General features: G+C 36.9%; 1 protein-coding gene across 2 annotated transcripts; it reads left to right on the top strand.

The window, feature by feature from the left end:
- Positions 1-1320: 1320 nt before the first annotated feature.
- mettl22 (methyltransferase 22, Kin17 lysine) lies at positions 1321-23081 on the top strand. 2 transcript variants are annotated; one of them, XM_042505788.1, is made up of 13 exons: positions 1321-1400; positions 8497-8663; positions 10285-10495; positions 14350-14486; positions 15540-15580; positions 15902-15904; positions 17005-17149; positions 17754-17825; positions 18412-18465; positions 18944-19024; positions 20293-20395; positions 21430-21598; positions 22456-23081. In XM_042505788.1, the coding sequence occupies exons 2-13, from the start codon at positions 8558-8560 to the stop codon at positions 22528-22530; spliced, it is 1197 nt and encodes a 398-aa protein (XP_042361722.1). In that variant the 5' UTR covers positions 1321-1400; positions 8497-8557; the 3' UTR covers positions 22531-23081. The 2 variants fall into 2 exon arrangements, with proteins under 2 accessions (XP_042361722.1, XP_042361723.1); XM_042505789.1 differs by lacking the exon at positions 15902-15904.
- The last annotated feature ends 1584 nt before the right edge of the window (positions 23082-24665 follow it).

Raw genomic sequence — 24665 nt, 5'->3', positions numbered from 1 at the left:
TGGTTGTGTTTAAATGGCTCATTCAGCAAAGTTAATTTACCTGAGTACTGTATGTAGGTACAGTTTTGAGGTAGTTGTACTTTACTTGAATATTTCTATTTTCTGTTACTTTCTGCTTTAACTCCTCTACACTATAGAGAAAACTTAAGTCATTGAGTTTTGCTTACAGTGTTCAAAGAGTGTAAAAGCATTCAGTTAACCTTCAACGATTCCTGCTTCATTTCTTACAACTATTTATATATATGTGTGTGTGTATATAGTGCACCCTGAGCATGCCTGAGTATCTCATATGTATAAGGTCTATCTGAGGCCTTAAATTTGTCCTTTGTGCAATTATAAGATAGAGAAACTTCCCTTAAATTTGTCTAAATTTCACAGACTGTACTTTCACAGATTGTAGTCTGTGATACAGACAATCATTCTCTTCCCCTATGAATGTGTCATCTGAAATCATATGCACATCATGTTCAAAATTAAATCCTTATTCGCTGAACCCAATGGGTTGTTGCTGAGCTACTCTGAGTTTCTCAGCACTTTGGGCATTCCTGTTACCTTAGAGGAGTTTGCCTCTGTTATTCCTTCTGGAATTCTAATTCTCCTAAAAGACCAGTTTGTTCACCAACACTTGACCTGAAGGCAACTTCAGTAGATAAAATCTACTATCTTAACCTTTAGGAACCTGAACAAACAGGCTTGATTTCTTTTAAAAACATGGCAAGGTAATGAGCTTTTGTAAAAAAAAAAAAAAAAAAAAAAGTACAAATTAATTTTAAAAATTAATAAAAAGTGCAAGAAAATTAACTGAAAATTATTATTATTATTATTATTATTATTATTATTATTATTATTATTATAAGAATAATAAATTATTATTATAAGAATAATAAATACATTAATTAAATTAGTTATTTTATTATTTAAGTGAGAAGTTTTTAAAAAGACACAAGCCAGGAAATTACCGGTAAAAAAAGTTTAAAAGATAAGTTTTCTAACATAATTCTAAATATATAATTGTGAAAATTATAAATATCGTTTTTCACAAGCTTTTTTCTCTTTTGCTCAGGTTTCAAAGGGTTAATGGCTTTCAAATGGGAAATAAAATCATTATGAAAAACACTAAATGTAGCTTTCACTTTAATATGTTTGGATTTGCTCGGATAATTATTAGAACGTTATTAATCAGAAGGTCCTTGCTGTTGTCCATAGACCTATATTTCTATGGCAGTTGTCCATGACAAGTCAGCGGAAGTGGAACTACTGATGAGACGCGTTTGATTTTGGCGGAACGGAAGCCATATTTTCACTTCACACTCCGGGCGACTTACGACGGTGCACCATAGCCTGTTGGGTTGGGGGTGTGTCACAGAGGAGGACTTTCTGCTGTTGTTGATGCTGGAAAGGTAAGAGAAGCTGATCATTTTTTAAAAACCTCTTATGGCTGCATTTTGTTAGTTTTTCTACACGTTTAAAACGCGTAAAGATGTGACAGCAGCCGTCACTTCACTGCGTTAATCCTCTGATATCAGCCGCGGACACTGTCTGTCCCACTGTCTCTGTGTCCTGGAGGTTTAACCGTCATACATGCAGGGGTTTAAGCGCTGGAGTTCAGGCGTTATGTTGAGTGTTGAAGCGCGGCTGCCCCCCGCCCCCCCCCGTCTGAATATGACCGTCAGTTAGCACCACAGACGGTATGGTTAGCACACAGACGGTATGGTTAGCACCACAGACGGTATGGTTAGCACACAGATGGTATGGTTAGCACCACAGACGGTATGGTTAGCACACAGAGCTGCTGAGTCTCTGTGGGTGAAACCAAGTTATTTGTCCTCACATGAACCTGCAGACTGGCGCAGCAGCACACGTTGTGAGCAAAGTGACAACAATAATGAGTCGATGGTGCAACATTGTAAAGAGAGCTTTTCACATTTGCTTCACATTATGAAACATTTGCATCCAGAGCTCATATTGTCGCTTAGGATCGATACTGAAACGCAAAATGACTGTCTGACTTTGGACCGTGCAGATCAGCAGCAGAGGTCACATGAGGACAGTGGTGGAGTATGCAGGTCCTTTAATCAAGTAAAAATACCAACACCACACTGTGAAAGTACTTCATTACAAGTAAAAGTACTGCATTCAAAGTGTTACTTAAGTGAAAGTAAATAAGTATAATCAGAGACATTCACTCAAAGTATTTAAAGTAAAAGTACACAATGCAGAAAAATTGTAAAACATAACATACCCCAAACTATTTTTTTAAATAATAAAAATAAATAGAAAAAGACATAAATGTATTTCAAAATAGTTGACAATTAATGGCCAAGCGATTAATCAGCTAATTGTTTCAGTTGTAGGCTACTTGCATTAACTGGTAATTTATTTTTTTAATAAAACAATACAACTATTTTTAACACAAAAACTTAATTCGTGAAGTTAATACAACATTCAGATAAATGAAGTGAAGGAAAAAGTACTGTTCCTTTACTCCAAAGTACCAACAACACGCTGTTAAAGTAAAAGCCCTGCATGGAAATGTAACTTAAGTGAAAGTAAATATGTATAATCAGGATTATTTACTCAGAGTATGTAAAGTGAAAGTACCAATTCAGAAAAATATTGGGGAAAAAACACCCTCAAAACTAAAATATATTTTTTTTAAAAATAGAAAAAGATTTACGTGTTTATCAAAATAGTTGGCAATTAATGGCAAAGTGATTAGTCAGCTAATGGTTTCAGCTGTAGGCTTCTTGTATGAACTGGTAATTAACTTTTTAACAAAACATCAAATTTAAAAAAGAAAAAAAATGGAAAAAAACACCCCTACACCTCAAAATTATGAAAAAAGAAAAAAAAAAAAAACCCACAAAAACTCACAACTATAAAAAAAAGACTTGTTTATAAAAATGGTTGGCAATTGCAACAAATTAAAACTACCTAGTAATTAAATTTTATATAAAACATTCTGTTATATAAACTCTATTTTTTATGCAAAAAATATTAATTTGTGAGGTAAAATATAATTCAGAAAAATGAAGTGAAGGAAAATTATAAAAATTTATAATATAAATTTATTTCCATTTTAGTATCATCTCTTTGTTAACCCTTTGAAACCTGAGTAAACTGGTTTGATTTCTTTCAAAAACATGGGGAGAGTGGGAATGAGCAAGAAATTTGAAAAAAAAAAAAAAAATTACAAGAAAAGTAACTTAAAAATAAGCAAAAAACCCCCCAAAACAAAACAGATGATGACCCAAAAAGTGCTGAAATTCTTAAAAAAAAATGCTTTAGCACAGCTTTAAATATATAACTAAAATAATTATAATCATAGCTTTGTGGACATTTTCCCCTAAAATAATAATACATTTAAAAAAATATTTAGGTTTCAAAGGGTTAAATAGCTTGTAGAAGGCATCACAGGCATAAAGCCTCACCGGTGCTACACAATTGCTGAAACTGCACTTTCTTTGTTGCGTTGGCGTTGACGCGTCTGTAACAAGTGGTGAGTTTAAAGGGGCGTCCATGTGTCCATTTCCACAGGGACTGAGATTTCTGAACAGACGTAGGCGCATGTGCAGCTTTACAAAACTGAGGAACATAATGTGAATGCATATTTCTGACTGCGACACTGTTATAGTCATGAATCTATAATTTCATGAAGGGCTGAAACAATTACTCGAGTATATCGAATAATTCGATTAATAAAAATCATCGAGGCAAAATGATTTGCTTCGAGGCTTCGTTTAATCCAGGAGACCACACAGCGCACTGTGTTTTAACACGGTTGGTCACATTTCTCCTGATTAAGAGCCCTCGACCGGGCGCGTAATCTCCACGGGGGAGCGGGGGTCACGTCCCCCCTAATACACAAAAGAGGGAAAAAACTGACGGAGCATCCAACAGCAGCTGGTTAGAGAGTTAATCCTGAAAATGCACAAAAATAGTTATTGTTTTGTTTTTATGAAACGTGCCTGAATAGCCTACAGACTGTGCGCCAGCTGATGAATGAATATTTTTTATTTTGAACATGTAAACAATACATAACAGGGAAAAGAATAATAATAATATACATTCACAAGCAGACAAAAAAATGAATATACAAAAAATGTTTTTAATCCCACCCCTTCTCCATAATGCACTGATGCACTAATTATTCAGCGTCCTTATTTATATGACCTGTACAATAGTTAACAAGGAAGAGACAAACAACACAAATGAATAAATAAACGGCAATCACTTTGAAGTCATCAAACACCCTCTTCATTCCTGTACCTTGTGAAAACCATTTCTACATATCGCTTTTTAAATTGGATTATGTTTGGACATTTTTAAGCTCCTCACTCAGACTGTTCTGTAGTTTCACCCCACAGATATAGAAATAAAACAACTTCTTCTTGTTGTTTTTTACTTTTTTCAGATAGTAGATTATTCTTAGCTTAAATAGGACTTGTGCTGTCTGAAAATTCCACCAGATCTGAAATTTTAGTAATTTTGATTGTAAGAATAATAAGTTTGTGTGATCCCGGTATCCAGCTTTGCGAATGATTCTTATTGCTCTCTTTTGCGAAACAATTAGTGAATGCAATTAAGTTTTATAGTTATTTGCCCGAACCTCAGCACAGTAACAAATATGGAAGAACTGTAGTACAGCAACATGTTCCAAAAATAGCTGGGACAGGGGCAACAGAAGACTGGGAAAGTTGAGGAATGCTCAAAAAACACCTGTTTGGAGCATTGCACAGGTGAACAGGTTAATTGGAAACAGGTGAGTGCATGATGGGTATAAAAGGAGCATCCCCGAAAGGCTCAATCGTTCACAAGCAAGGATGGGGTGAGGTTCACCACTTTGTGAACAACTGAGTGAGCAAATAGTCCAACAGTTTAAGAACAACGTTTCTCCACGTACAATTGGAAGGAATCTAGGGATTTCATCGTCTACAGTCTGGAGAAATCTCTGCACGTAAGCCAGCAAGGCCAAAAACCAACATTGAAAGCCCATGACCTTTGATCCCTCAGGTTGCACTGCATTAAAAACCAACATCATTCTGTAAAGGATAGACTTCGGAAAACCATTGTCAGTTTAACACAGTTTGTCGCAACATCTACAAGTGCAAGTTAAAACTCTACCATGCAAAGTGAAAGCTGCCAGCTTCTCTTTGCCCGAGCTCATCTGAGAGGACTGATGCAAAGGTTTTTGGAACTTGTTGCAGGCATCAAATTCAAAATGAGTGAATATTTGCAAAGAAATAATAAAGGTTGTCCGTTTGAACATTAAATATCTTGTCTTTGTAGTGTATTTAATTGAATATAGGTTGAAAAGGATTCGCAAATCATTGTAGTCTGTTTTTATTTCCGTTTTTCACAACGTCTCAACTTCAATTGGAATTGGGGTTTGTATATATATATATATATATATATATATATATATATATATATATATATATATATATATATATATATATATATATATATGTTAAAACCCAGAATAATATGGTAGACGTGAAATGCACTCAGTGTGTTTTGTTTTGAGGTTTAGTTTACTATTTTAGTGCTCACTTCACAGACTTTTGCAATGTTACCAATAAAATATAGATTTTTCTAAAAGAAAATGCAACCAAAGTTGCTCTCATTCATTTTTTCTCCCTTATATTACTTTTACCATTTAATGAAGCAAAAGTAATTAAATGAAAACATTTCCGCACGCACATCTGATCACTCGATTAATCGCAAGAATAATCAGTAGATTACTCAATTACTTAAAATAATTGATAGCTGCCTGCAGCCCTAGTTTCATGTATTAGGCCTTTTGTTTTTAACCCTTTGAAACCTGAGTATCAGCAGATATTAACTTTCAAATGAAATATTGGAATTAGCCAACATGCATATGCAGATTTTTTTAATTGACAAAGTAAACATGTACAAACAAGTTGAAGTAGTTTTCTTTATTTGCTCAAAGCATTGTGTTTCATTGTCTTTATCTGCTGGTGAGTCATCATGATAAGAGGATGCAGAATTTGATGTAAATTCCACTACAGAAGAGACTTGATAATCACTAAAATTAGTTGGAAAAAAGTTGCTATATCAATATCGGTACCAGTTATTGGTCAAAAGAGCTGTTTAATATCGGCATATTGGATATCAGCAAAAATCCGATATCGTGCATCCATAGTTATTTGGTAATTTTAAATCATCCTCAGTCCCTCTTTAAAGCAAATTTTCATTTTAGCGATTTGTGAGACTTTTCAAAAAACTAAGTTGCTGATATTTTTTTCCCCCAATTTTTTTTTTGTAATCAAACAGCACAAGAAAATTAGTGTGTTGATGCAGGGTTGAAAGGGTTAAAAAAGCAACAGCAGCACATCAATGATTTAATCAGTGCTGAAAAAAATCTAACCAAAGGGAATATCTATATATAGTCTGGATTCTTGATAAAAGTAATAGATCCAGAGGAGGGAGGAGTTGATAGCCGCTCTGTATTAAAGCACACACTGTCAGTGTAATGTGAGCCTCCTTGGCTCTGTGTGTGTGTGTGAGAGCAGCACAGAATCCCACACCCCGTCAGTTCTCACCTACACACACATGTGGAGCTCCAGTTATAGCTCCATGAGGTCATTTAATGTGACTCCTGTCCTTGTCCCAAAATACAAGCAGCGCAGGAGAATCCATTTATTGACAGAGGTTCGTCTGACCGCAGCAGATGGAGATAAGCCCTCTCTCTCTACTAGTGGCAATAAACCTATATTATTTATACAGTATATATAATATAGATGCAATCAAAATAACAATGTTTATTTACAATAAGCTCAGGGTGGAAAACTGCTGTGTCACATATGATCAAAAGGTGCTGACTAAACTCTGCCTTCATTGATTAGTTTAAGCCACCTAAAAAAATCAATATCAGTTTAAGTGTATGCAATATTTAGAATGTTTTCAGTGCTTTACCTTGCTGTCAGACAGCTCTTACTGATGGGGATTTGAAGCCGTTATATCAAAAAATACCAAAAAACTCCACTGGGAAAAACATTTCATTTGGAGTCATTTTACTCGACTGAACAACAGAGCTGCTGCTCACTGCTGCCTCCATCAGCTGCTGTGGAAGCTTAAGAGGAGACGATATTCAAATATTGCTCACACTTACACTGATACTGATTTTTTTTTAGGTGGTTAAAATATTTTTGTTGCACTATCGCTTATTTTCTGTGCCGCTGTTGTGAGACTTTATTTATCAGAGGACGTTGGGGGTGCTGGTTTGTGAGGTTTTTATTTAAAATGAATATAAAATAGGACCTTTTTAAGTTGTATGTCCCTCACCTAAGCCAAAATTAAAAACACAAGGCCCTCCTCAGTGCTTACGTTATCACCCCTTCCCCCCTCATAAAGAACAGTCCCAAAACACTAAATGCTCCTTAAAAGTTAGATTTAAATGTGATTTTGAATTGATGTGATGTGAATTTGAGCAAAAAACAAACTATTGCAATTTATTCTAGCTTCTCATTCACAATGACAGGTTTTGAGGCGTTGAAGGGCCCAAAGTTAGATCTGAACTGTATTGTATGACGTTGAATTGATGTTGAACCTGTCCAGGGTCACGTTCATTCTGCCTCCGTGCGTTGGCTCTCGATGAGCTCGGCACGCAGCTCATTGTTTTAGTCCAGCCTTTGATGGAGGAACATTAAACCCTGTAAAGACTGTTGTTGTATAGATAGCAGTCAACACACTGCTGTGAACTTCTGTCTCCACTGCGCAGTGAATACAACTCTTTATTCAGCCGCAGAACTGGACCTAAAACACAGTCAATTAAATGTTATTCATATAGCACCTTTCAAACGTATGGAATGCAGTTTAAAGTGCTTCAAGGTTTGATAAGAAACAAACAAACAAAAAAAAGAAAAAAAAACAAGAACAACATAGGAAATAAGCAGAAATTGATCTTAATGAACAGAACAAGTGTAAATCAAAACATGGTGATAGTAAGACATAAAAGCCAGACTGCAGCTCGTCTCAGATGCTCCAGCAGGCTGTTCCAGCATTTTGGAGCGTAATGTTTTACTTCTGCAGGAGCAGCTACAGTAGAGGAGCTGGAGGACCTGAGGGGCCTTTGAGGGTCATAAACCAAAAGCCTCTCTGAGATGTAGTCTGATGAAAGGCCACACAACGCCTTATAAACGAATAAAATCATTTTAAAACTAACAGGCAGCCGGTGTAAAGCTTTTCAAACAGGTGTAATGTGTGCGCTCCTTCTGCTCAACTGAGTGGAGTTTCCTCCTTTTCCATATGAAGTATTGTGTGAAGTTTTTGTCCGCATTTTCTACAAAGAAACTGTCAGTACAGTCCTGACGCTCAGCACTAGTGTGTGTGTGTGTGTGTGTGTGTGTGTGTGTGTGTGTGTGTGTGTGTGTGTGTGTGTGTGTGTGTGTGTGTGTGTGTGTGTGTGTGTGCGTGCGTGCGTGCGTGCGTGCGTGCGTGCATGCGTGCGTGCGTGCGCATGTGTGTGCCCAGTCTCCTCAGGTCCTGGGAAGCAGACTGCTGCTCTGCTGTTTTGCACCATGAGTGATCGGCCATGGACCGCATCACTTTCCACCATGATACTGTGCTGTCAGATGTCCACATGCTCCTGCCCAACGCACGCCACCTGATGACACGCCTCAATGGGGTCGGACAGCCCGGTGTGTACGATTCCATCTTTGCTTTTACGCCTTACACCCAGAGTTGTCTGATGCAGGATGAGGACGTGAGCGCTGAGTTTGTTAGAGACAAGTTTCACTCAGGAATCTTTGTCAAAATCCCATCTTAACATTAAAGCTAGTGACATCATTTCATGCTCAGAAGACTCATTCTCCCAGTTCAACCAATCAGCTGTATTTGTATAACACATCATTGTAACACACACACACAACAGGCACACAAGCATGTGAATAAAAACACAAAAATCAACATTAGTGCTCATTAAAACCAGGAGGAAATGCTACCATAAGTGAGGAAACATCAGTCAGGACAAAACCTATAAGGAGAAAGATAAAAATAAATAAATAAACATAAAATGACAAGAGTAATAAAAAAAATACTCATAAGATACCTATAAGTAAAAAAAATATATGAATATATAGTTTAAAAAATAATAAAATGTGTAGGAAGTGGTAAAAGTGATACAGAATATGAATAAATAGTCAACAGATAAAGTTTAATGAAAAGCCAACCTAAAAAGGTAGGTTTTTAATTTGCAATTAAAAATATCAACCCCGTCTTAAACAACATATTGTGCCCATAATTTCATATATCAATATTATATCATGTATCATATTGTAGCAATAATAGTTTTGAATAAAATGATTTGTCAAATAGCTGATGAAGAGAAAATTAATAGGCTGCAGTTGATAATTGTTTTGTCATTTTATTAAAGAAAAAAAGTGATGATTCTCTGCTTTCTGATTATTTTATACTTCTCTCTGTTTGATGTCAGACTGTAGACTGAATCTCTCTGGGTTTTCACAGATGTCAAAGCAAAACAAGACATTTGGAGATTGATCAATTGATGAAGAAAGTACTGTATCTGATAAATGAAGAGATAATTGTTTTATTATTAAACAGCTCTAGTTTGTAACAAGGACCTCAGAAGTTGGATCTGTAAGCTTGTGGGAGAAATTACATCTGTCAGATTCAGTGGTCGGCAGCTGTACACTATGTACAAAATGTACAGTCACTGTAATCATAAAATAAAAACTAATAAATCATGTTGAAATCAGTCTAACAACATCCATTAACTGTTTTCAGTATAAACATTTTTCTGTGCATATAAAAATGATCAGTCTTGACAAAATCATTTAAAAAATAGGCTTTTTGATGGTATTACCTAATGTTGAATACACTCAAATGTGTTGATTTTTTATTTGCCATTCTCGCATCTTAAACAGAGACTCAAGTGTGCTGCTTATTTTGTAATGATAAAGCAAGTAAGAGTTTGCTCAGTTTGCTCAATTATTCATTTGAAAAGAAGGATTTTGTAAAATGATTATATAATAATTGAATATTATATACAAATCCAATGAAATTATCTTAGCATACAAATAAGTAAGTAAGAGTTTGATAATAACTTAAAACAGAACCAAAAGAAACCTCAATCAGACATTTTAAGCTTTAGGTGTGTGTTTGATGATCATGAAAGCTCAGATAAAGCATGATAAAATCAGACTGTGGTTTGTTGGAATAAATCAAATAAATAATTCTGCTTTTCTACTTTGTTCATTTCTTTTCACTTGTGTTCTAACTTTGCTGTGCTGGTCCATCCAGTCTTCATCTCGAGATTCAGGATCATGCCAGATGGTGAGAGGCAGGACAGGAAGGACCCAGGGAAACGTTTGAAGGAAGTGCAGGAACGCAATAAATCCAATGAGGACGTGGACAAAGACACTAAAGTCGCACACGTTAAAGATGAAGAGGAGGGCGGGGAAGGAAATGAACCATTTTTGGATGAGGACGGAGACTTTGACATCACACGCCGGTAAGAAAGGTCATGCAGGTCATACTGCAGTGAAGTACTGATGAACTGTCTGACTGTGCTCTCACTGTGGGAAATAAATCTTTATTGATCCAGAGGAAAGTTTGTTTTCACAGCCAATACATATCTCATACAGAAACATGCAGATACACACCACACATTAAAAATATCTTTTTTCAGGATTCGTAGGGTTGTGGAAAACCCACAAAAGTCATGCAATTTGCAAATAGCAAAGTCCAGGCCTGGAAAAATTTGTGAAAACTAAATATACCCTGAAAGTTTTGGAAAAATGATGGCTATTTCTGTCACAAACCTGTGTAGTAACACATGATGTTTTCAAGGACCTTTTTTAAGTGTGAAAATCATCCAGTAATAATTTCTGCTTTTATAGTGTCTGGCTGTGATAAACAGTTTCATTTTGCTGATTTTTGAGGAAAACATACCTTTTAAACCTCAGATTTTTTTTTCTCCTTAAAAAAATCTTTAAGGAAAAAAAAGTGACACCCCCCCCACCCAAAAAAATGAAGAAAGAGAAAACATGGTTTGCAAGGCATGTTTTCTTAAATGGTGCTAAAATTATTATTATAATATGTATACAAAGTAGAGCCTTTTTAAAGTTGTACGCCCCTCCTCTGAAGCCAAAATCAAAAGCGTAAGCCCCACCCCAGTGCTGAAAAATTACTTTACATGCCTCTCTATTTTTGCACCACCCCCTCTCTCCTTATAAGTTACAAAAAGCCCCTAAGTTATATTTAAATATTTTAATATATTGTATATATAATATTTTAATCCTGTTCAGAATTCATTGTTCATTTTTTTAAAATAATATACATTTAAAAAAGCTGTTATATAGTAATAAAACAGAACAGCTAAGGAGTATTGAAAGTCATTTTAGAATATGTATGGTCTTTAAGATTTGCCTCAAAGTCATGGAAATGTATTGGTATAAATGTGGATGAACCCAGGATTTGTTTATATGTTATATATGTTCCTCAACCCCTGCTTATAAATATGTGTGCATCATTACACATAGAAGCAATCCTGAAGTGATCCAGAAGTGTAAATTCAACATGAATTGTTGAATACGTGATCACATCATACGTGATTGTAACTCAACAATAGTGCTTATTTAACCCAAAACATGATCGTTTTTTTAAACCTAACCAAGTAGTTTTACAATATTAACCACGTTACAGTGTGTTTCAGCTGTGCGACACGTAGAAACGCTGAAGGCTTCCCTGTGATACGCTCAGGGGCGTGACAAAGCATTTGGTATTAAGTCCTGGGAATGACAACGGCTTACATAGTTTTGAGCTTTACCACTTCTGTCTGAACTGATCCTCCTCTGCTCAACAGTTAATGTCAATGTTTTTCTAAATCAAATTTTCTATATCTAACTCTGGCCTCCAGAGACGTCCTCTGCTAGTGAAATGAATGTTACGTTCAGAGGCAGCAGCTCTGGTGGATGTTCTGCAGTCAGCAGCTAATGACACACTCCATCTGTGTCATTGTGTTGTGATCAAACGGCACATTTAAGAGTGTCCGTCATCCAAGGTAGTAATGATGCTGTTTAATCAGACACACCTGTCACCTTTTATGACTCAAATTCAAAATAAATATATTTGTTGAGTGTGTAAAAAAGCATCTTAGATCTTTAACTTAAACCTGTGAAAAATAGGAACAAAAACAAAAGTGTTGCGTGTAAATTTCAGTCCAGTGTTGACTATATACCGAAAGGGATGTTAGCTGATTTGGAGTGAGGGTAGTACAAAAAATAGCAGAATGTTAAACTGGTAAACCAGCAGAACAGGAAGTTCCACGTCATTTATTTATGGTGGAGGGTGAGGCGGAGGAGTCTCACAGCCTGAGGACAGCAGCTGCTCTGTAGTCTGCTGGGTGGCTCTTTTCTTTGAATATTCTCTGGTCTTTGTGCAGGCACCTCACTGATGTCACTGATGCTCGGTACATGGATACCTGTAGGTGGGTTTTCATTAACCTGCGAATATGTAATACGCCCAATGGCTTTTCTAGGTCACATGATGCTATGGCTCCCTCATGATGCAGCAGGAGCTACAAGAGCTGTTACTGCATCACATAACTCTTTGAAAGTTTTGAATTTGTTTCTTCTGTGGCTATGTAAGGGGCTCGCCTTTCCATTTTGGCTCCATAACACGTCTGCGTGGTCTTGAATTGGAAATAATGGCGGCTAGTGGTGGCTGCAATAGAAATAAAGCTGCTAATGTTTTCAGCATCCATCACCATGTTTCTTGGAATGTTATCACCAGAGGAGAAGTCACAGAACATCACCTAATAGAAAGTCATCTCGCAACTGTATTTTATCAACAGTTAGAAAATATTGCTTAAATTTTTGGGCAAATCTGTAATGGAAACCTGCTTATTAATATTCACCCACTGCTGAAAAATAAATAATCACATTTTTTGTTGAAAAAAGGTCTGTAACGACCATTTATTGTTTGCATCATTTTTACTAGTAGGTGATTTCTGCATTGAGAATCTTTGTCTTTTTGAATAGACAGAAGAAAAAGAATGTTAATCCAAAAAAGTTTTTTTGCTAATGATCGATGAGTGTATTTGGAGTAAAAATTCATCATTACATGATGGTAATAATTGTGAAGATGGTGCTTTGGATACAGATAGCAATTACGACACTGATGAAATCACAAGTTGAATATAAGGGTTATTAAACAAAATGAAGCAAAGCCTATTAGCTAGACAGCCAAGAGTCTAGTCCACTCACATGGCAAACACGTTTCACTGCAGCACACATATCCAGTCCTGAAAAAAGGTCTGTAACGACCATTTATTGTTTGCATCATTTTTACTACTTTGTCTTTTTAAATAGACAGAAGAAAAAGAATGTTAATCCAGAAAAGTTTTTTTGCTAATGATCGATGAGTGTATTTGGAGTAAAAATTCATCATTACAATATTTTTTTGTGATTTGGATAATAATTGGGTTCTGAATGGGTTAATTCTGGCTTTCTTCAACATTTCTACCCAATCTCTAATCTGAGTAACAGCTTCAGTCCATAATTTTAACTATTGATTAAATAAAGTAGCAGACCTTGTTGTTGCTATTAAATGTCACCTGATGCTGAGGAACATTGTCCTCTCTTTCAGGCAGTTACAGACCCGTTTAGGTTTAACGTGTTAAACATTTTCTCTGCTCCTGCACCGCTGACAGTCGAGGCTGGAGGCATGATGTTTCAGGCTGTCTGGCCGTGCGTTGATCCATAGGTGCATGTGCCCGTCTCATTCTTGTGGACGTAATATGTCAGGAACACCTTGAGGGAATTTCTTCAAATTTTGTGAAAATGTTCATTGGTGGTCAAAGGCCATGCCATTGTGACCCTGCATCCGTCTTTTTCTCTTGAACATGATATCTGAAGAAGGCCAAACTTCCACTTGGACTCAAGAATTATTGATTAGAATATGGTGGTTGAAGGTCAAAGGTCAGCGTCACCGTGACCTCACGAAACATGATTTTGGCCATAAATCAAGAATTCATATGTAATAGTGATAAAATTTCACACTAATGTCAAGTACGATAAAATGAGCATGTGATGACTTATTACATCTTAAAGGTCAAAGGTCAATTTCACTGCGACATCATGTTTTGAAAAAAAAAGACTTTTCTGGCCATTGTGTCATAGACGAGGAGACATTTGGTCAGATGAGATTATGACTAATATTTGGGTGTCACATGAAGAGGCGCGCAGCTTCCAGGCGGTGATTCTGGTTCCAGAGGTCATGCTGAGTGAAAATGTTCCTCTCAGCTTGGTTTGTATACTTTTGTCTGTCATTGATGTTTTTCACGCTTTTCTTCTGACTCCCCAGACCGAGGACAAACCCTAATGAGGACCGAGATGTGGTCTGTCCCGTCATTCTCAAACAGTCCGACCCTGAACTGGAACAAGAAGAGGAGGATGCAGATGATGAAGATGATAAGTCTCTCAGCAACATTATAAGGATTGGTAAGAACCTACATTTTATCCTGTTTTCACAGTTTCAGAAGAGATTATCATGAATGTTACTCAGAAGTAAAGGTGTTTGTCTCTGACATCACATGACGAACTTTTTAACCTAACGTTAAATATCCATACAGGTACTCAGTCATGAAATGGGCTTTCAATGCATGTTGTAGGTGTTCATTGTTTCGGTGGCCCTCCAATCAGCCCAGTTGACATTTATTACTGTCGATTGCTCCCATGTTGATTTATTTTAATCGAGATTATTTTTTCTGGTTTGGGTGCTGGGAAGAAACTCTTTTATTCTCAGTTTTATCACAAAGAAAAAAGGTCTGAATATGTGTTAGTGCTCTGTTTTAGTCATTGCCTTTGGTTTATGATGCACAGCTGTTTTTAGTCATAGGTGAGCTAAGCAGTTGCCTCGGGTGCCATGAATTACAAAAAGGAAAACAATTTTTTCAATATTTATTTATAACCCTTTCTGTTGCCCAGCATACCTGATGAATAAATCCACTGTTCACACTGCACCCTTCACTATCTCAGGAGAGACTGTGGACAGACAGTGTATAGACAGTGTAATGCTATATTAATGTTATACTGTAATACATACAACATATATTTCAGTATTACCTGCTCCGGCTGATAGTTTTAACCCTATTTACAGTTTTTCTTCTCCTGTCTTTGATTTTTCAAAATGATGATAATAATTGTGAAGATGGTGCTTTGGATACAGATAGCAATTACGACACTGATGAAATCACAAGTTGAATATAAGGGTTATTAAACAAAATGAAGCAAAGCCTATTAGCTAGACAGCCAAGAGTCTAGTCCACTCACATGGCAAACACGTTTCACTGCAGCACACATATCCAGTCCACCCCTTTGATCATGACAGCGTCCTAATGATTTCTAATGAGATGCACATTTATCGCAGTATCGTCCAACATGCTCAGTAACCGCAAAATGTAGCCATGTCTCAACCTGAAGATGAAGTGAACTTAATCATAACATGTAAATGAGCCACTTTCACAACATTTCATAAATTCAATGTCTTTACAGAGCACACTATGGCCACAACCCTGGAGGACGTTGGCAAACAGGTCAGTAAAATTTCATCCATTCATCTTTTTGTCTGCTGCTCCTCCCCTCACCATTAGTGCTCAAAAAGAAACGTGACTGTCAGGAGCGTGGATGCAATAACTGTGCACGGGGCCTTTTGACCTTTATGCATAAGTGATGAAGGCAGTTACACAATCTAAACAGAGGTGGTCAGCTAGAGACTCATAACAAACAGGTGTTGACGGCGATGTGTCTTGGCTGACTACTTGTGTTTGGATTACTGAAATGCATTTTAAAACCAAGTGTAAACAGGCTCAGAGACAGCTCTGCCGAGACGAATAACCTCCTCTGTGCTGCCAAAGCTGGTAAGTGCTCTTAAATATAAATCCTAATTCTCTTGATCTCAGTTTCAGTTTTTGTTACTGTTAAGCACACAGTTCTCCTGGTTTTCTTGACACTCTGAGGCATCTCTAGGCATCTTTGGGTTGAGCCTTGATATGTTCCACTCTTACATTTCAAGCAGTGGGTTCACTGTCTTTCTACTAGGAGCTCATCCTCCACACCTGCAAACACTTCACGTGGGGTTCCACAGGGTTGCAGTTTAGGTCCACTTTTTTTCTGTCTGCACATACTCCTATTGGGGGGAATATATCAAAATACAATATACACAAACATGTGTACATATATATATATTCAGCATATGCATTGGAAATTAAGTTTTAGCTGATGCAGTTTAACCCTTTAAAACCTTGAGCGACATTACTTCTCTTGTACTACTTTCAGAAGCATTTCACAAGTATTTTAACCTTAGATACCTGTGCAAATTAGTACAATTTCTTTCAAAAACATGGGGAAAAAGTCACTGAGCAACTTGGTAAGAAATGGTCCACAGATTGCAAGAAATTAGAAGATTTATAAAATTATTTTTCAAAAGTTAGGGAAAATGTCTAGGGGAACAACTATATGTATATCATAATAATTAAAGTAATTTGAAATTGTTACAAAATTATTATTGTTTAAGCATTTTTCTTATATCATTTCCTTGTTTTTTTGTTAGTTGGTTTTGTTTTGTTTTGGTTCTTTTTCTTTTTCTTTTTTTTTTTTTTTTTTACAAATTTTGGGGTAATTTTCTTGTACTTTTTACTAATTTCTTGCTAAGTTTTAGGTAGTTTCTTCTTTTGTCACTCATTGCCTTCTTCCCATGTTTTTGAAAGAAGTCAAGACAATTTGTTAAGGTTTCAAAGGGTTAAAGTAGCAAGTAACAGTTTTGATGTAAATAAATCTGAATAGATATCCTCTCAGAGTGAGTAAATATATATCACGTTGATGCTGAAAACTTTAAATATTAGTGCTGCTGAACTGAAAAAAATCCTTAATCTTAATGCTGAACAGTGCCATGACTTGTGTACGTGGCAGTTGATATTAGGAAGGCATTAACGCATTATGTCTGTTCTGCTCACATCAGGTTTGGCGAGGGGCGCTCTTCTTGGCTGACTTCATCCTCTCTAAGCCACTCTTGTTCAGAGGAGCTACAGTCCTGGAGCTGGGAGCGGGTACTGGCTTAACCAGTGTCATCACAGCAACCGTAGCCAAAACAGTGTACTGCACAGGTATAATGCTGCATTAATGCTGAAAACACTGATCAGAAGGGTTCTGTATGTTCTCTATGTTATTAGTTTCTTAAGATATCTTAGTCTGAATTCATCAACAGAGTTTTTCTAAGCATTCATCAGCACCCCCTGTCTTCATCAGTAAATGAAGCTGACTGAGGTGCAGCTTCTTTTTTCCAGGCTGAGACTTCTTAAGCTGAATTTAAGAAAAAAATGACAAATAAATCTACCTTCTACCTTGTTAGGTGACTGCTATAGAGGCTGTGAGATACTCAGAAAAATACCTCAGAAAAAGCTGTTAATGTGATCTATGAGCTGTGATGATTTTGTCAAACATTGTTATCCCAATGATCTAGATTGATCTTCCAGGCTGAAGTTTATTCAAAGAAACCTCAGTTGACATCCTGCTGTCAGTCTATACCATCTGCCATCAGCCTTCCTCACTCTGTTAGTGGTTAAAGTCTGCTCTGATGCTCTTTACGAGGCATTTAGAAAGCTGTGATCAAGTACAGTTTTTCTGAAGTTGAGAAAACAACAGACATCTCCGGTAGACGTCTTACAGTTTGTGTTTTGTTGCTTACACGTATCTCATTTTGTCTTATAGATGTGGGAGAAGACCTTCTAAGTATGTGCAAGAGAAATGTGACATTAAACAGACACATGATTGAGCCTACAGGTGAGAGAACATCACCACATTACTCTTTCTCAGTCTCTTATTTCCCATTATTTATTCTTTTTACATCAAATTTGATTGCTGTATGTTTGTATTTGGGGATGACTTTCTTTCTTGGGGGCATCTTTTAAATGCCTCTTTGTATTATTCTGTGTCCTCTCTAATTTTTGGATGGTTTCGTGTGTCTGTGAACGCAGCATTCCAAGCAGAGCTCTCCTGGAGTTCTTTTTTTTTTCTTCAGCTGCAGTTTGTCACTCGCAGGGTGGATAATTGATCTGTCCATTTGTTCAAATTTTTTATGTGATGAAGTCGACCAATAATAAGAACTCGTGTTTTCACTGAAGTTCAGCAGAGTGTCGGCTCACAAATGCATGTGACCACACAGTATTAAAAAGACACTGTTTTGTTTTGTTTTTGTGTTGTGACCTTTTGACTTGATGAGACTTGATATTTTTAAAGGCATTGAAAGTTACATTTTGATACAATTTGAGTTTTAGCACTGGGTTTCGATAAAGAGTTATTCATGGTCACTTATGCTTTTGGGATTGTCTGAGTTTTATCCTTTTTCTTTTTTTGTGTCTGTGATCAGGTGGTGATGTGAGGGTGAGACTGTTGGATTGGCTCCAGTATGACTTGTGCACAGGTAACACACACACTTATCTTTCATTTACAAGCTTCAGTCATTTACTAATAAAATGGTGAAGTGCAAGTGTGGAAAATCAAAATCAACTACTATATAACACCAACCACAGTCTTCCTAAGAGCCTTTAAACTTTAAGCCTTTAAATTCATAGAGCCTCACTACACTTAACCTTAATGGTAATACTGAAAATGTCAAGACGTCTTTTTTTCATCTGATACTTTTACTTTTTCTTTTTCTTATGACAGAAACGTTTTTTAGTAATATTCCCTAAGATTTCAGTCCTGATCCATGTCCTTAAATATTGAGTGCAGTCTGATACTGACTGTTAATGCTCATAGCACCAGAGGATAATCACTGCTGAGCAAATCTGTATCTGGGCTCATTCAAACAACAAGTAAAGCCCACTTTTACTGCTTACTTTCACAAAAGCACCTGAGCATGGAAAATGTTTCTCTTTCCATTTGTGTGATTGTTGTAGATGCTGACATGGAGTTCGGCTGGACTGAGGAGGAAGTGGCTAATTTGTACGACAACACTAAGATCATCATCGCTGCTGATGGTAGGTTATTGAGGAGATCAAACACTAAAATCTTCATCCAGAAAGTGAAGGAGCTGAACTCAACCCTGACAGTGACAAAGTTCATTAGATTTATTGAGGCCTGTAGAGGCCTTTACCCCTACGATTTTTATCAAGTCCATACTTTCATAAGTGTACTTTTGGCTTTCAATTCTGTCTTCAAACTAAACAAATCTCTGAGCGCCACAGTTCTGGTGAATTCAGATGCATGACAGACATTTACTCAGAAGGCATTTTGATGGGAAGCCAGTACATTCACATGCACAGCTTAGTGGAAATACAGTTTTAGCTCCATTAGGCCATTTCATTTTACTGCTGCATTTGTCCCAGTATACAAGCACTGGTGGAGAATCCATTTAATGATGAAGTATGTCCGACTCCACCACAGCAGGAGGAGATGTGTCCTCTTTCAGCTGGTCACTATAAACCTGTATTATTTACACAGTCTATGATATAGACCCAGTCACAATCATAACTGTTTATTTACAGTAACTTTAGGGTAGAAAACTGCTGTGTCTGGTACACGCCGTGACACGTCACATTTATCTTTCTTGACTTTTGTAAAGTTTTTTTGAGTTTCCTTAAAAGTGCTTTATAAATAAAATGCTTCATTGTTGTTATCAGTTTAAATGTAGCCTACACTATATTTAGAATATTTTCACTGAATATATTTAGAATATTTTCACTGCTAAGTCTGACTGAGGAGTTGACATGATGGAATAGCTCCACTTCCAGTTGAATTATCTGGGTGTGTTCATCTGATTTTGAGAAAATTAGTCTTATTTCAGTGGGACTAACATGTTTAAATATTTTTTAAAAGTCCACTTTTAGTCGGACTAACAGAATAATTCAATTTTTTCTAACATCATATAAACACACTGAGTGAATTATTTTCTCCACAGGAACCTTTCCTGTGGTACCCTGAGTAAAAGTTTCCCACTCAGGCGGCGCTCTTGTTTCAAGTCGTGAGCATGATTATGTATATACAGTGAAACAAAGAAACTGCATTAAACACAGATTCTCAGCTGCAGTCTAGAGCCTAGACTTTCAACAGGGATCATCCTGCTGAGTGTATTATCTCCATCAACCTCCAGACCTGAGCACTGGATTTAGTATGGATCTTGTTAACAGTACTGCGGGTACCTTCAGCCTGTAAAGCTAGAATATGAATCACAGAACCGCACAGCACACATACACAGACTGACAAACAAGCAGAATCAATATTTCGATTATTTTTTTTGTGTCACCAGTTTGCTATGATGACGATCTGACAGATGGGCTTTTCCGAACACTGTACCGACTCTGCAGCAACTTTCCTCACACCTGCTCCATCTTCATCTCCATAGAGAAAAGGTAAAGAGAAATCCATCCACAGATCTTTAAGTGTGTTACTGGGGGCCGAGGTTTTGCAGAAACAATCACTCTGAGCTGGCTGCGTGGTGACAGCCGCCCTGCGGTGTACCGAGAGGAAAAAGCCTTTTTAAGTCTGGTGTAACAGCCATCACCTCTCAAAACTAAAGACATGATTTTTCACCCCTGGGAGGTAAGAGCCCACAGCCCTGTAATTACCGAGCACTGTACAGCTGAGCAGGTGTGTGCATACAAGTAACCAGGCAACCTGATGGAAAACAACTTAAAATGGAATTCTCAGGTGGATTTTCTGGCCCAAATAATTCACTTTCTTCAGAGACTGAGACATGTGGTGCAGGTACAGAGATCATGTTCATATTCTACAGTGTAGTGCTGGACAGTATTAGATACAGATCGGCATCACGGTACGATACACTGACAGTACCATGACAGTGGAATAAACAAAACAAACATTCACAAACCCCATCACTCCCATCCCGCATATCAAAATCTTTCTCCATGAAGGGAAAAACTTAGTCAAGCTCTTTATTAATTATAGCTAAAATTTAAAAAAGTTCCAATAATTAATAAATACATAACAGTAATAGCAATAATAAAATAAATACATTTTTAAAAAAGAAAACAAATCTACGTATACAGCAGTGTTTACATACATTCCTTCATTCATTCAAACCAAAAATCAATGAAACATAATTCCTTGACAAAAGAAAAAACAGGAATGTATAAAACAGTCATCGTCACCTGTTTTCTCATCCTTTCACTAACCATGTCCTGTAGCTGTAGAATGAGTTAAAAGCTGTCTCAGGGTGATGGTGATGGAACCTCTGTCTTTCCGTCTTAATGCAGTTACACATTTGGCTTTTAACAGACAAAAAAATGATTAGTTTGAGTTTCTTAACATTTCTGAAAATTCCAACTTGATGAACTATCAATAAAGTTCATTGGTACCTTCCACACAAATACGTTCTAAGCTCATCAGTGATCATGTTTCCTGTTGTTCCTGGATTTTTTCTCAGGATGAACTTCACCCTGCGACACTTGGATGTTTCCTGCGACGCCTACAACCATTTCCACCACTGTCTGTCCCAGCTGCAGGACCTGGAGGACGAACGCTGCAGCTTCAGAGTGGAACAGCTCCCCTCCAACTTTGCACAGTTTCTTCTGTATGAGCGCATAGAGCAGCTGGTAAGGGACACATACATCACTATAGTCTCATTGGAAAGATATTGCTGAACTTTAAACAAAATTTAACCTTAAAGACTTTAATCTTTAACCTGAGCCCATCTTAATTTATTGGGAAAAAATGCAGATTACTTACAGTTTCATTTTCACATTTTCTCTGAAGGCATTCTGTGCAGAAGCAGACGCAGGATCTGCAGCTTTTCATAGACAGTAGCTGCATTTACATGCACACTTTTTCTCAATATGATTGAAAGGAATCTGATTGAACATTTCAGGTCCACTGTTTACATGTGTTGTCCTCTGATATGATGTTGAGCTGCGGGAGGAGACTGTTGGACAGGCCTGGTAAACCGGAGTGTGAAGTGACGGTGAAGTGGGAGTGTTTCGCTGAGGCCCTGTCCACGAGGTCTTTGACTTCCTCCTAGAGGAGGTTGAAGATATAAAATCAAAGTATGCCTTGTTCAAAGCCTAATAAAAGGGAACAGCGAGAAGTTTCAGTCAGAAGGTCATCGATACCTTCTCTCAGCAGCAACCTAACACTCCTCCTTTCCACCAAATGAGCTCTGGTTCTTGCACCAGTTAGGTTCAGGAGTTCTGGAACCATGTTTTTGGCCATAACTCAAGAATTCTTGTGCTCAAAATTCACAGATGTCCAATATAAGATATAATGATGGTTACAAGATGTCAAAGGTCAACTCTGACATTATGATGTTCTGCAAAAACACTTTTCGGCCATTTCTTTCATGTTAAGCATTCAAGCTTTCACACACATGATGTAAACTGTAAGAGAAGTCTGAGTGTTGCACTGCAGCATACATGGTGCATGGTTCATTAATGTTCATTATTATCACTCTCTGCAGGAGCTGTGGAAGATCACTGCCACTCCACTTCCACCTGAGCAGAACCGCTCTGACTCTGAGCCGTCCTCATCTTGACCTGGACTCATGTCCCCTCAGTGTCAACATTGCACTCTGCACACGGGTTTCTCTGCAAAGCTCTGGCTCACAGATGAAGGTTTGAAATGTGAAATATAAGAAGTCAAAGCAGCATCACCTGCTCCAGCGTCAGTTCACCGATATTGATGAATTTAAGATAGAAAGAGGGGATCTGACATATGGAGTTTATTAGGATGTGTTTTAAATGGGTCATTGATTCATTGCGTGAATATAGCTTAATTTATTTTTTAACTTGATTCATGCATTCTTATATGACCAACTGTTAAAGCTTTATAAAAGAAATGAAAGTTGTTTAGCTTTGCTAAAGAAAAGTCAACAGGAGGTGCATTTCTCCATGTTTGTTCAGTATTTTTGATTAAAAACAAGGTTAGAAGAAAGTTTTGTGCTCGTGATTTGTAATTCGGCTCCATGCTATTTAAAGCATTTAAATCTATCTATTTTGGTTGCAGCACAGAATATTGTATTAAGGACACACTGGTTTTCAAAAAGATGTATTTGAACACGCTGACAAATAAACCGATTTATTTTCAGTGTGCTCAGTTTGGATTTGAGGAAATATATTTGCTGGAAAGATTCTCAGTGCTTTGTGTCCAAGTGGAGCTTCACATTACTGCTTCAGTAATCACCACAGTCGGGACACACGATGAAACATAGTGGTACTGAACTGTCTGTAGAAGACTGGACATGTAGGAGTCTGTCCATTCTTTACTAAAAGCTCTGCTCTTACCGTCTAATGTTATTTTTCTCTCTCTAGAAGTGTTGTGAACTGACTGTGTGTGTGTGTGTGTGTGTGTGTGTGTGTGTGTGTGTGTGTGTGTGTCAGTCACAATGCTTATTTGAATGCACAGATTTGATTAACTGATTAGCATGCAAATAGTTTGTCAGACTCCTGGTCCACTAAACCAGACTACAAGGCTGCACTGTTTCAAACTGAAAAGTTCATCAACATTTAACCCTTTAGGGCCCACTTTAATATCACACACTCTCATTTTCTACTTTCACTGAGTTATTTTTTTTAAATCAACATCAGTCCTATTTATAAATATCAAATATTCATTAGTTTTCAGAATATTAACGCTTTAAATGCTAGGTCTTTGTCATGTTGCCACTATGTTTTTAAATGAAAAAAAACACACAAAAAAGATTATTTTCAATATACTACATACTCATTGGATTCTTTGTATTTTGATTTTCACAGTCTGGGATATGTCATTGCTTTAAAAAATATTTTACATTAGTATGTATTAGTATTTTAGCCAACATCAGTCATATTCATAAATGTTAAATATGAAATATTCATTAATTTTCAGAATTTTAAGTTTGCGCAACAGCGATATCCATGGTTGGGAAGTTCAAAACACCTGTTGGACCAGTCGTAAGCAGCTCCATTGAATGCAAGCGCACAGATTGGCCGTCACAGCTGTCAGTCATGTCGGAAAAGTCCCATTGTTGTGGAAGTGAATAACTCAGTGAAACCAAACTTATCATAAAAACAAGCATTTGAATAAACATATATATTGCTTATTAACAGAAAAAGTGTTTTGGTTTTGCTGAAGTTAAATCCGCATTTAAATAAAGCTTTTAGTGTATGATTGAATTATGAAAAGAGAATCTTAAACCATAAGAAGTATAGATGTAGCAGAGTGTTGTGAGGATACACTTTTATCATTTATTAACCTATCACTAAATTATGGTTTATCTAGATCTCCGTTCTGGAGATATGAACGACGAGTCATGTTTTCAGGCCCCACAACCAGCAGAGGAGTTTGTAAAGTTCTTAAAGGTTTTGATGAAGGACATGAGGCATCCACATTTAAAAATTATGTATTGTTGTTTTCCAATAGAAGAAATAAACTGTTGCAGCTCTAAAAGATGTTGAAATGATGTGGGAAGGAGTTTTTTCAGATCTAGAGGAATTAGACACTCCCTCCATGTCCTTAGAATTGGACTCAGACAGCAATAGTGACAGGGCAGCAAAGTGTTCTCAGGAACTGGAGAGCATCTGGAACACCTGCTTTTCAGGACTGGTAACTGGAATAAGAAATGTTGCTGCATATGATAGAATATATAACTATAACTATATGGTGTGGAGGGTAGAAGCACATGAAGTCTGC

This window comes from Plectropomus leopardus, chromosome 17 (assembly GCF_008729295.1).
Source record: "Plectropomus leopardus isolate mb chromosome 17, YSFRI_Pleo_2.0, whole genome shotgun sequence".
Classification (NCBI taxonomy): domain Eukaryota; kingdom Metazoa; phylum Chordata; class Actinopteri; order Perciformes; family Serranidae; genus Plectropomus; species Plectropomus leopardus.
The sequence above is the reverse complement of the archived record's forward strand: the minus strand, read 5'-3'. Positions and strand labels throughout refer to the sequence as shown.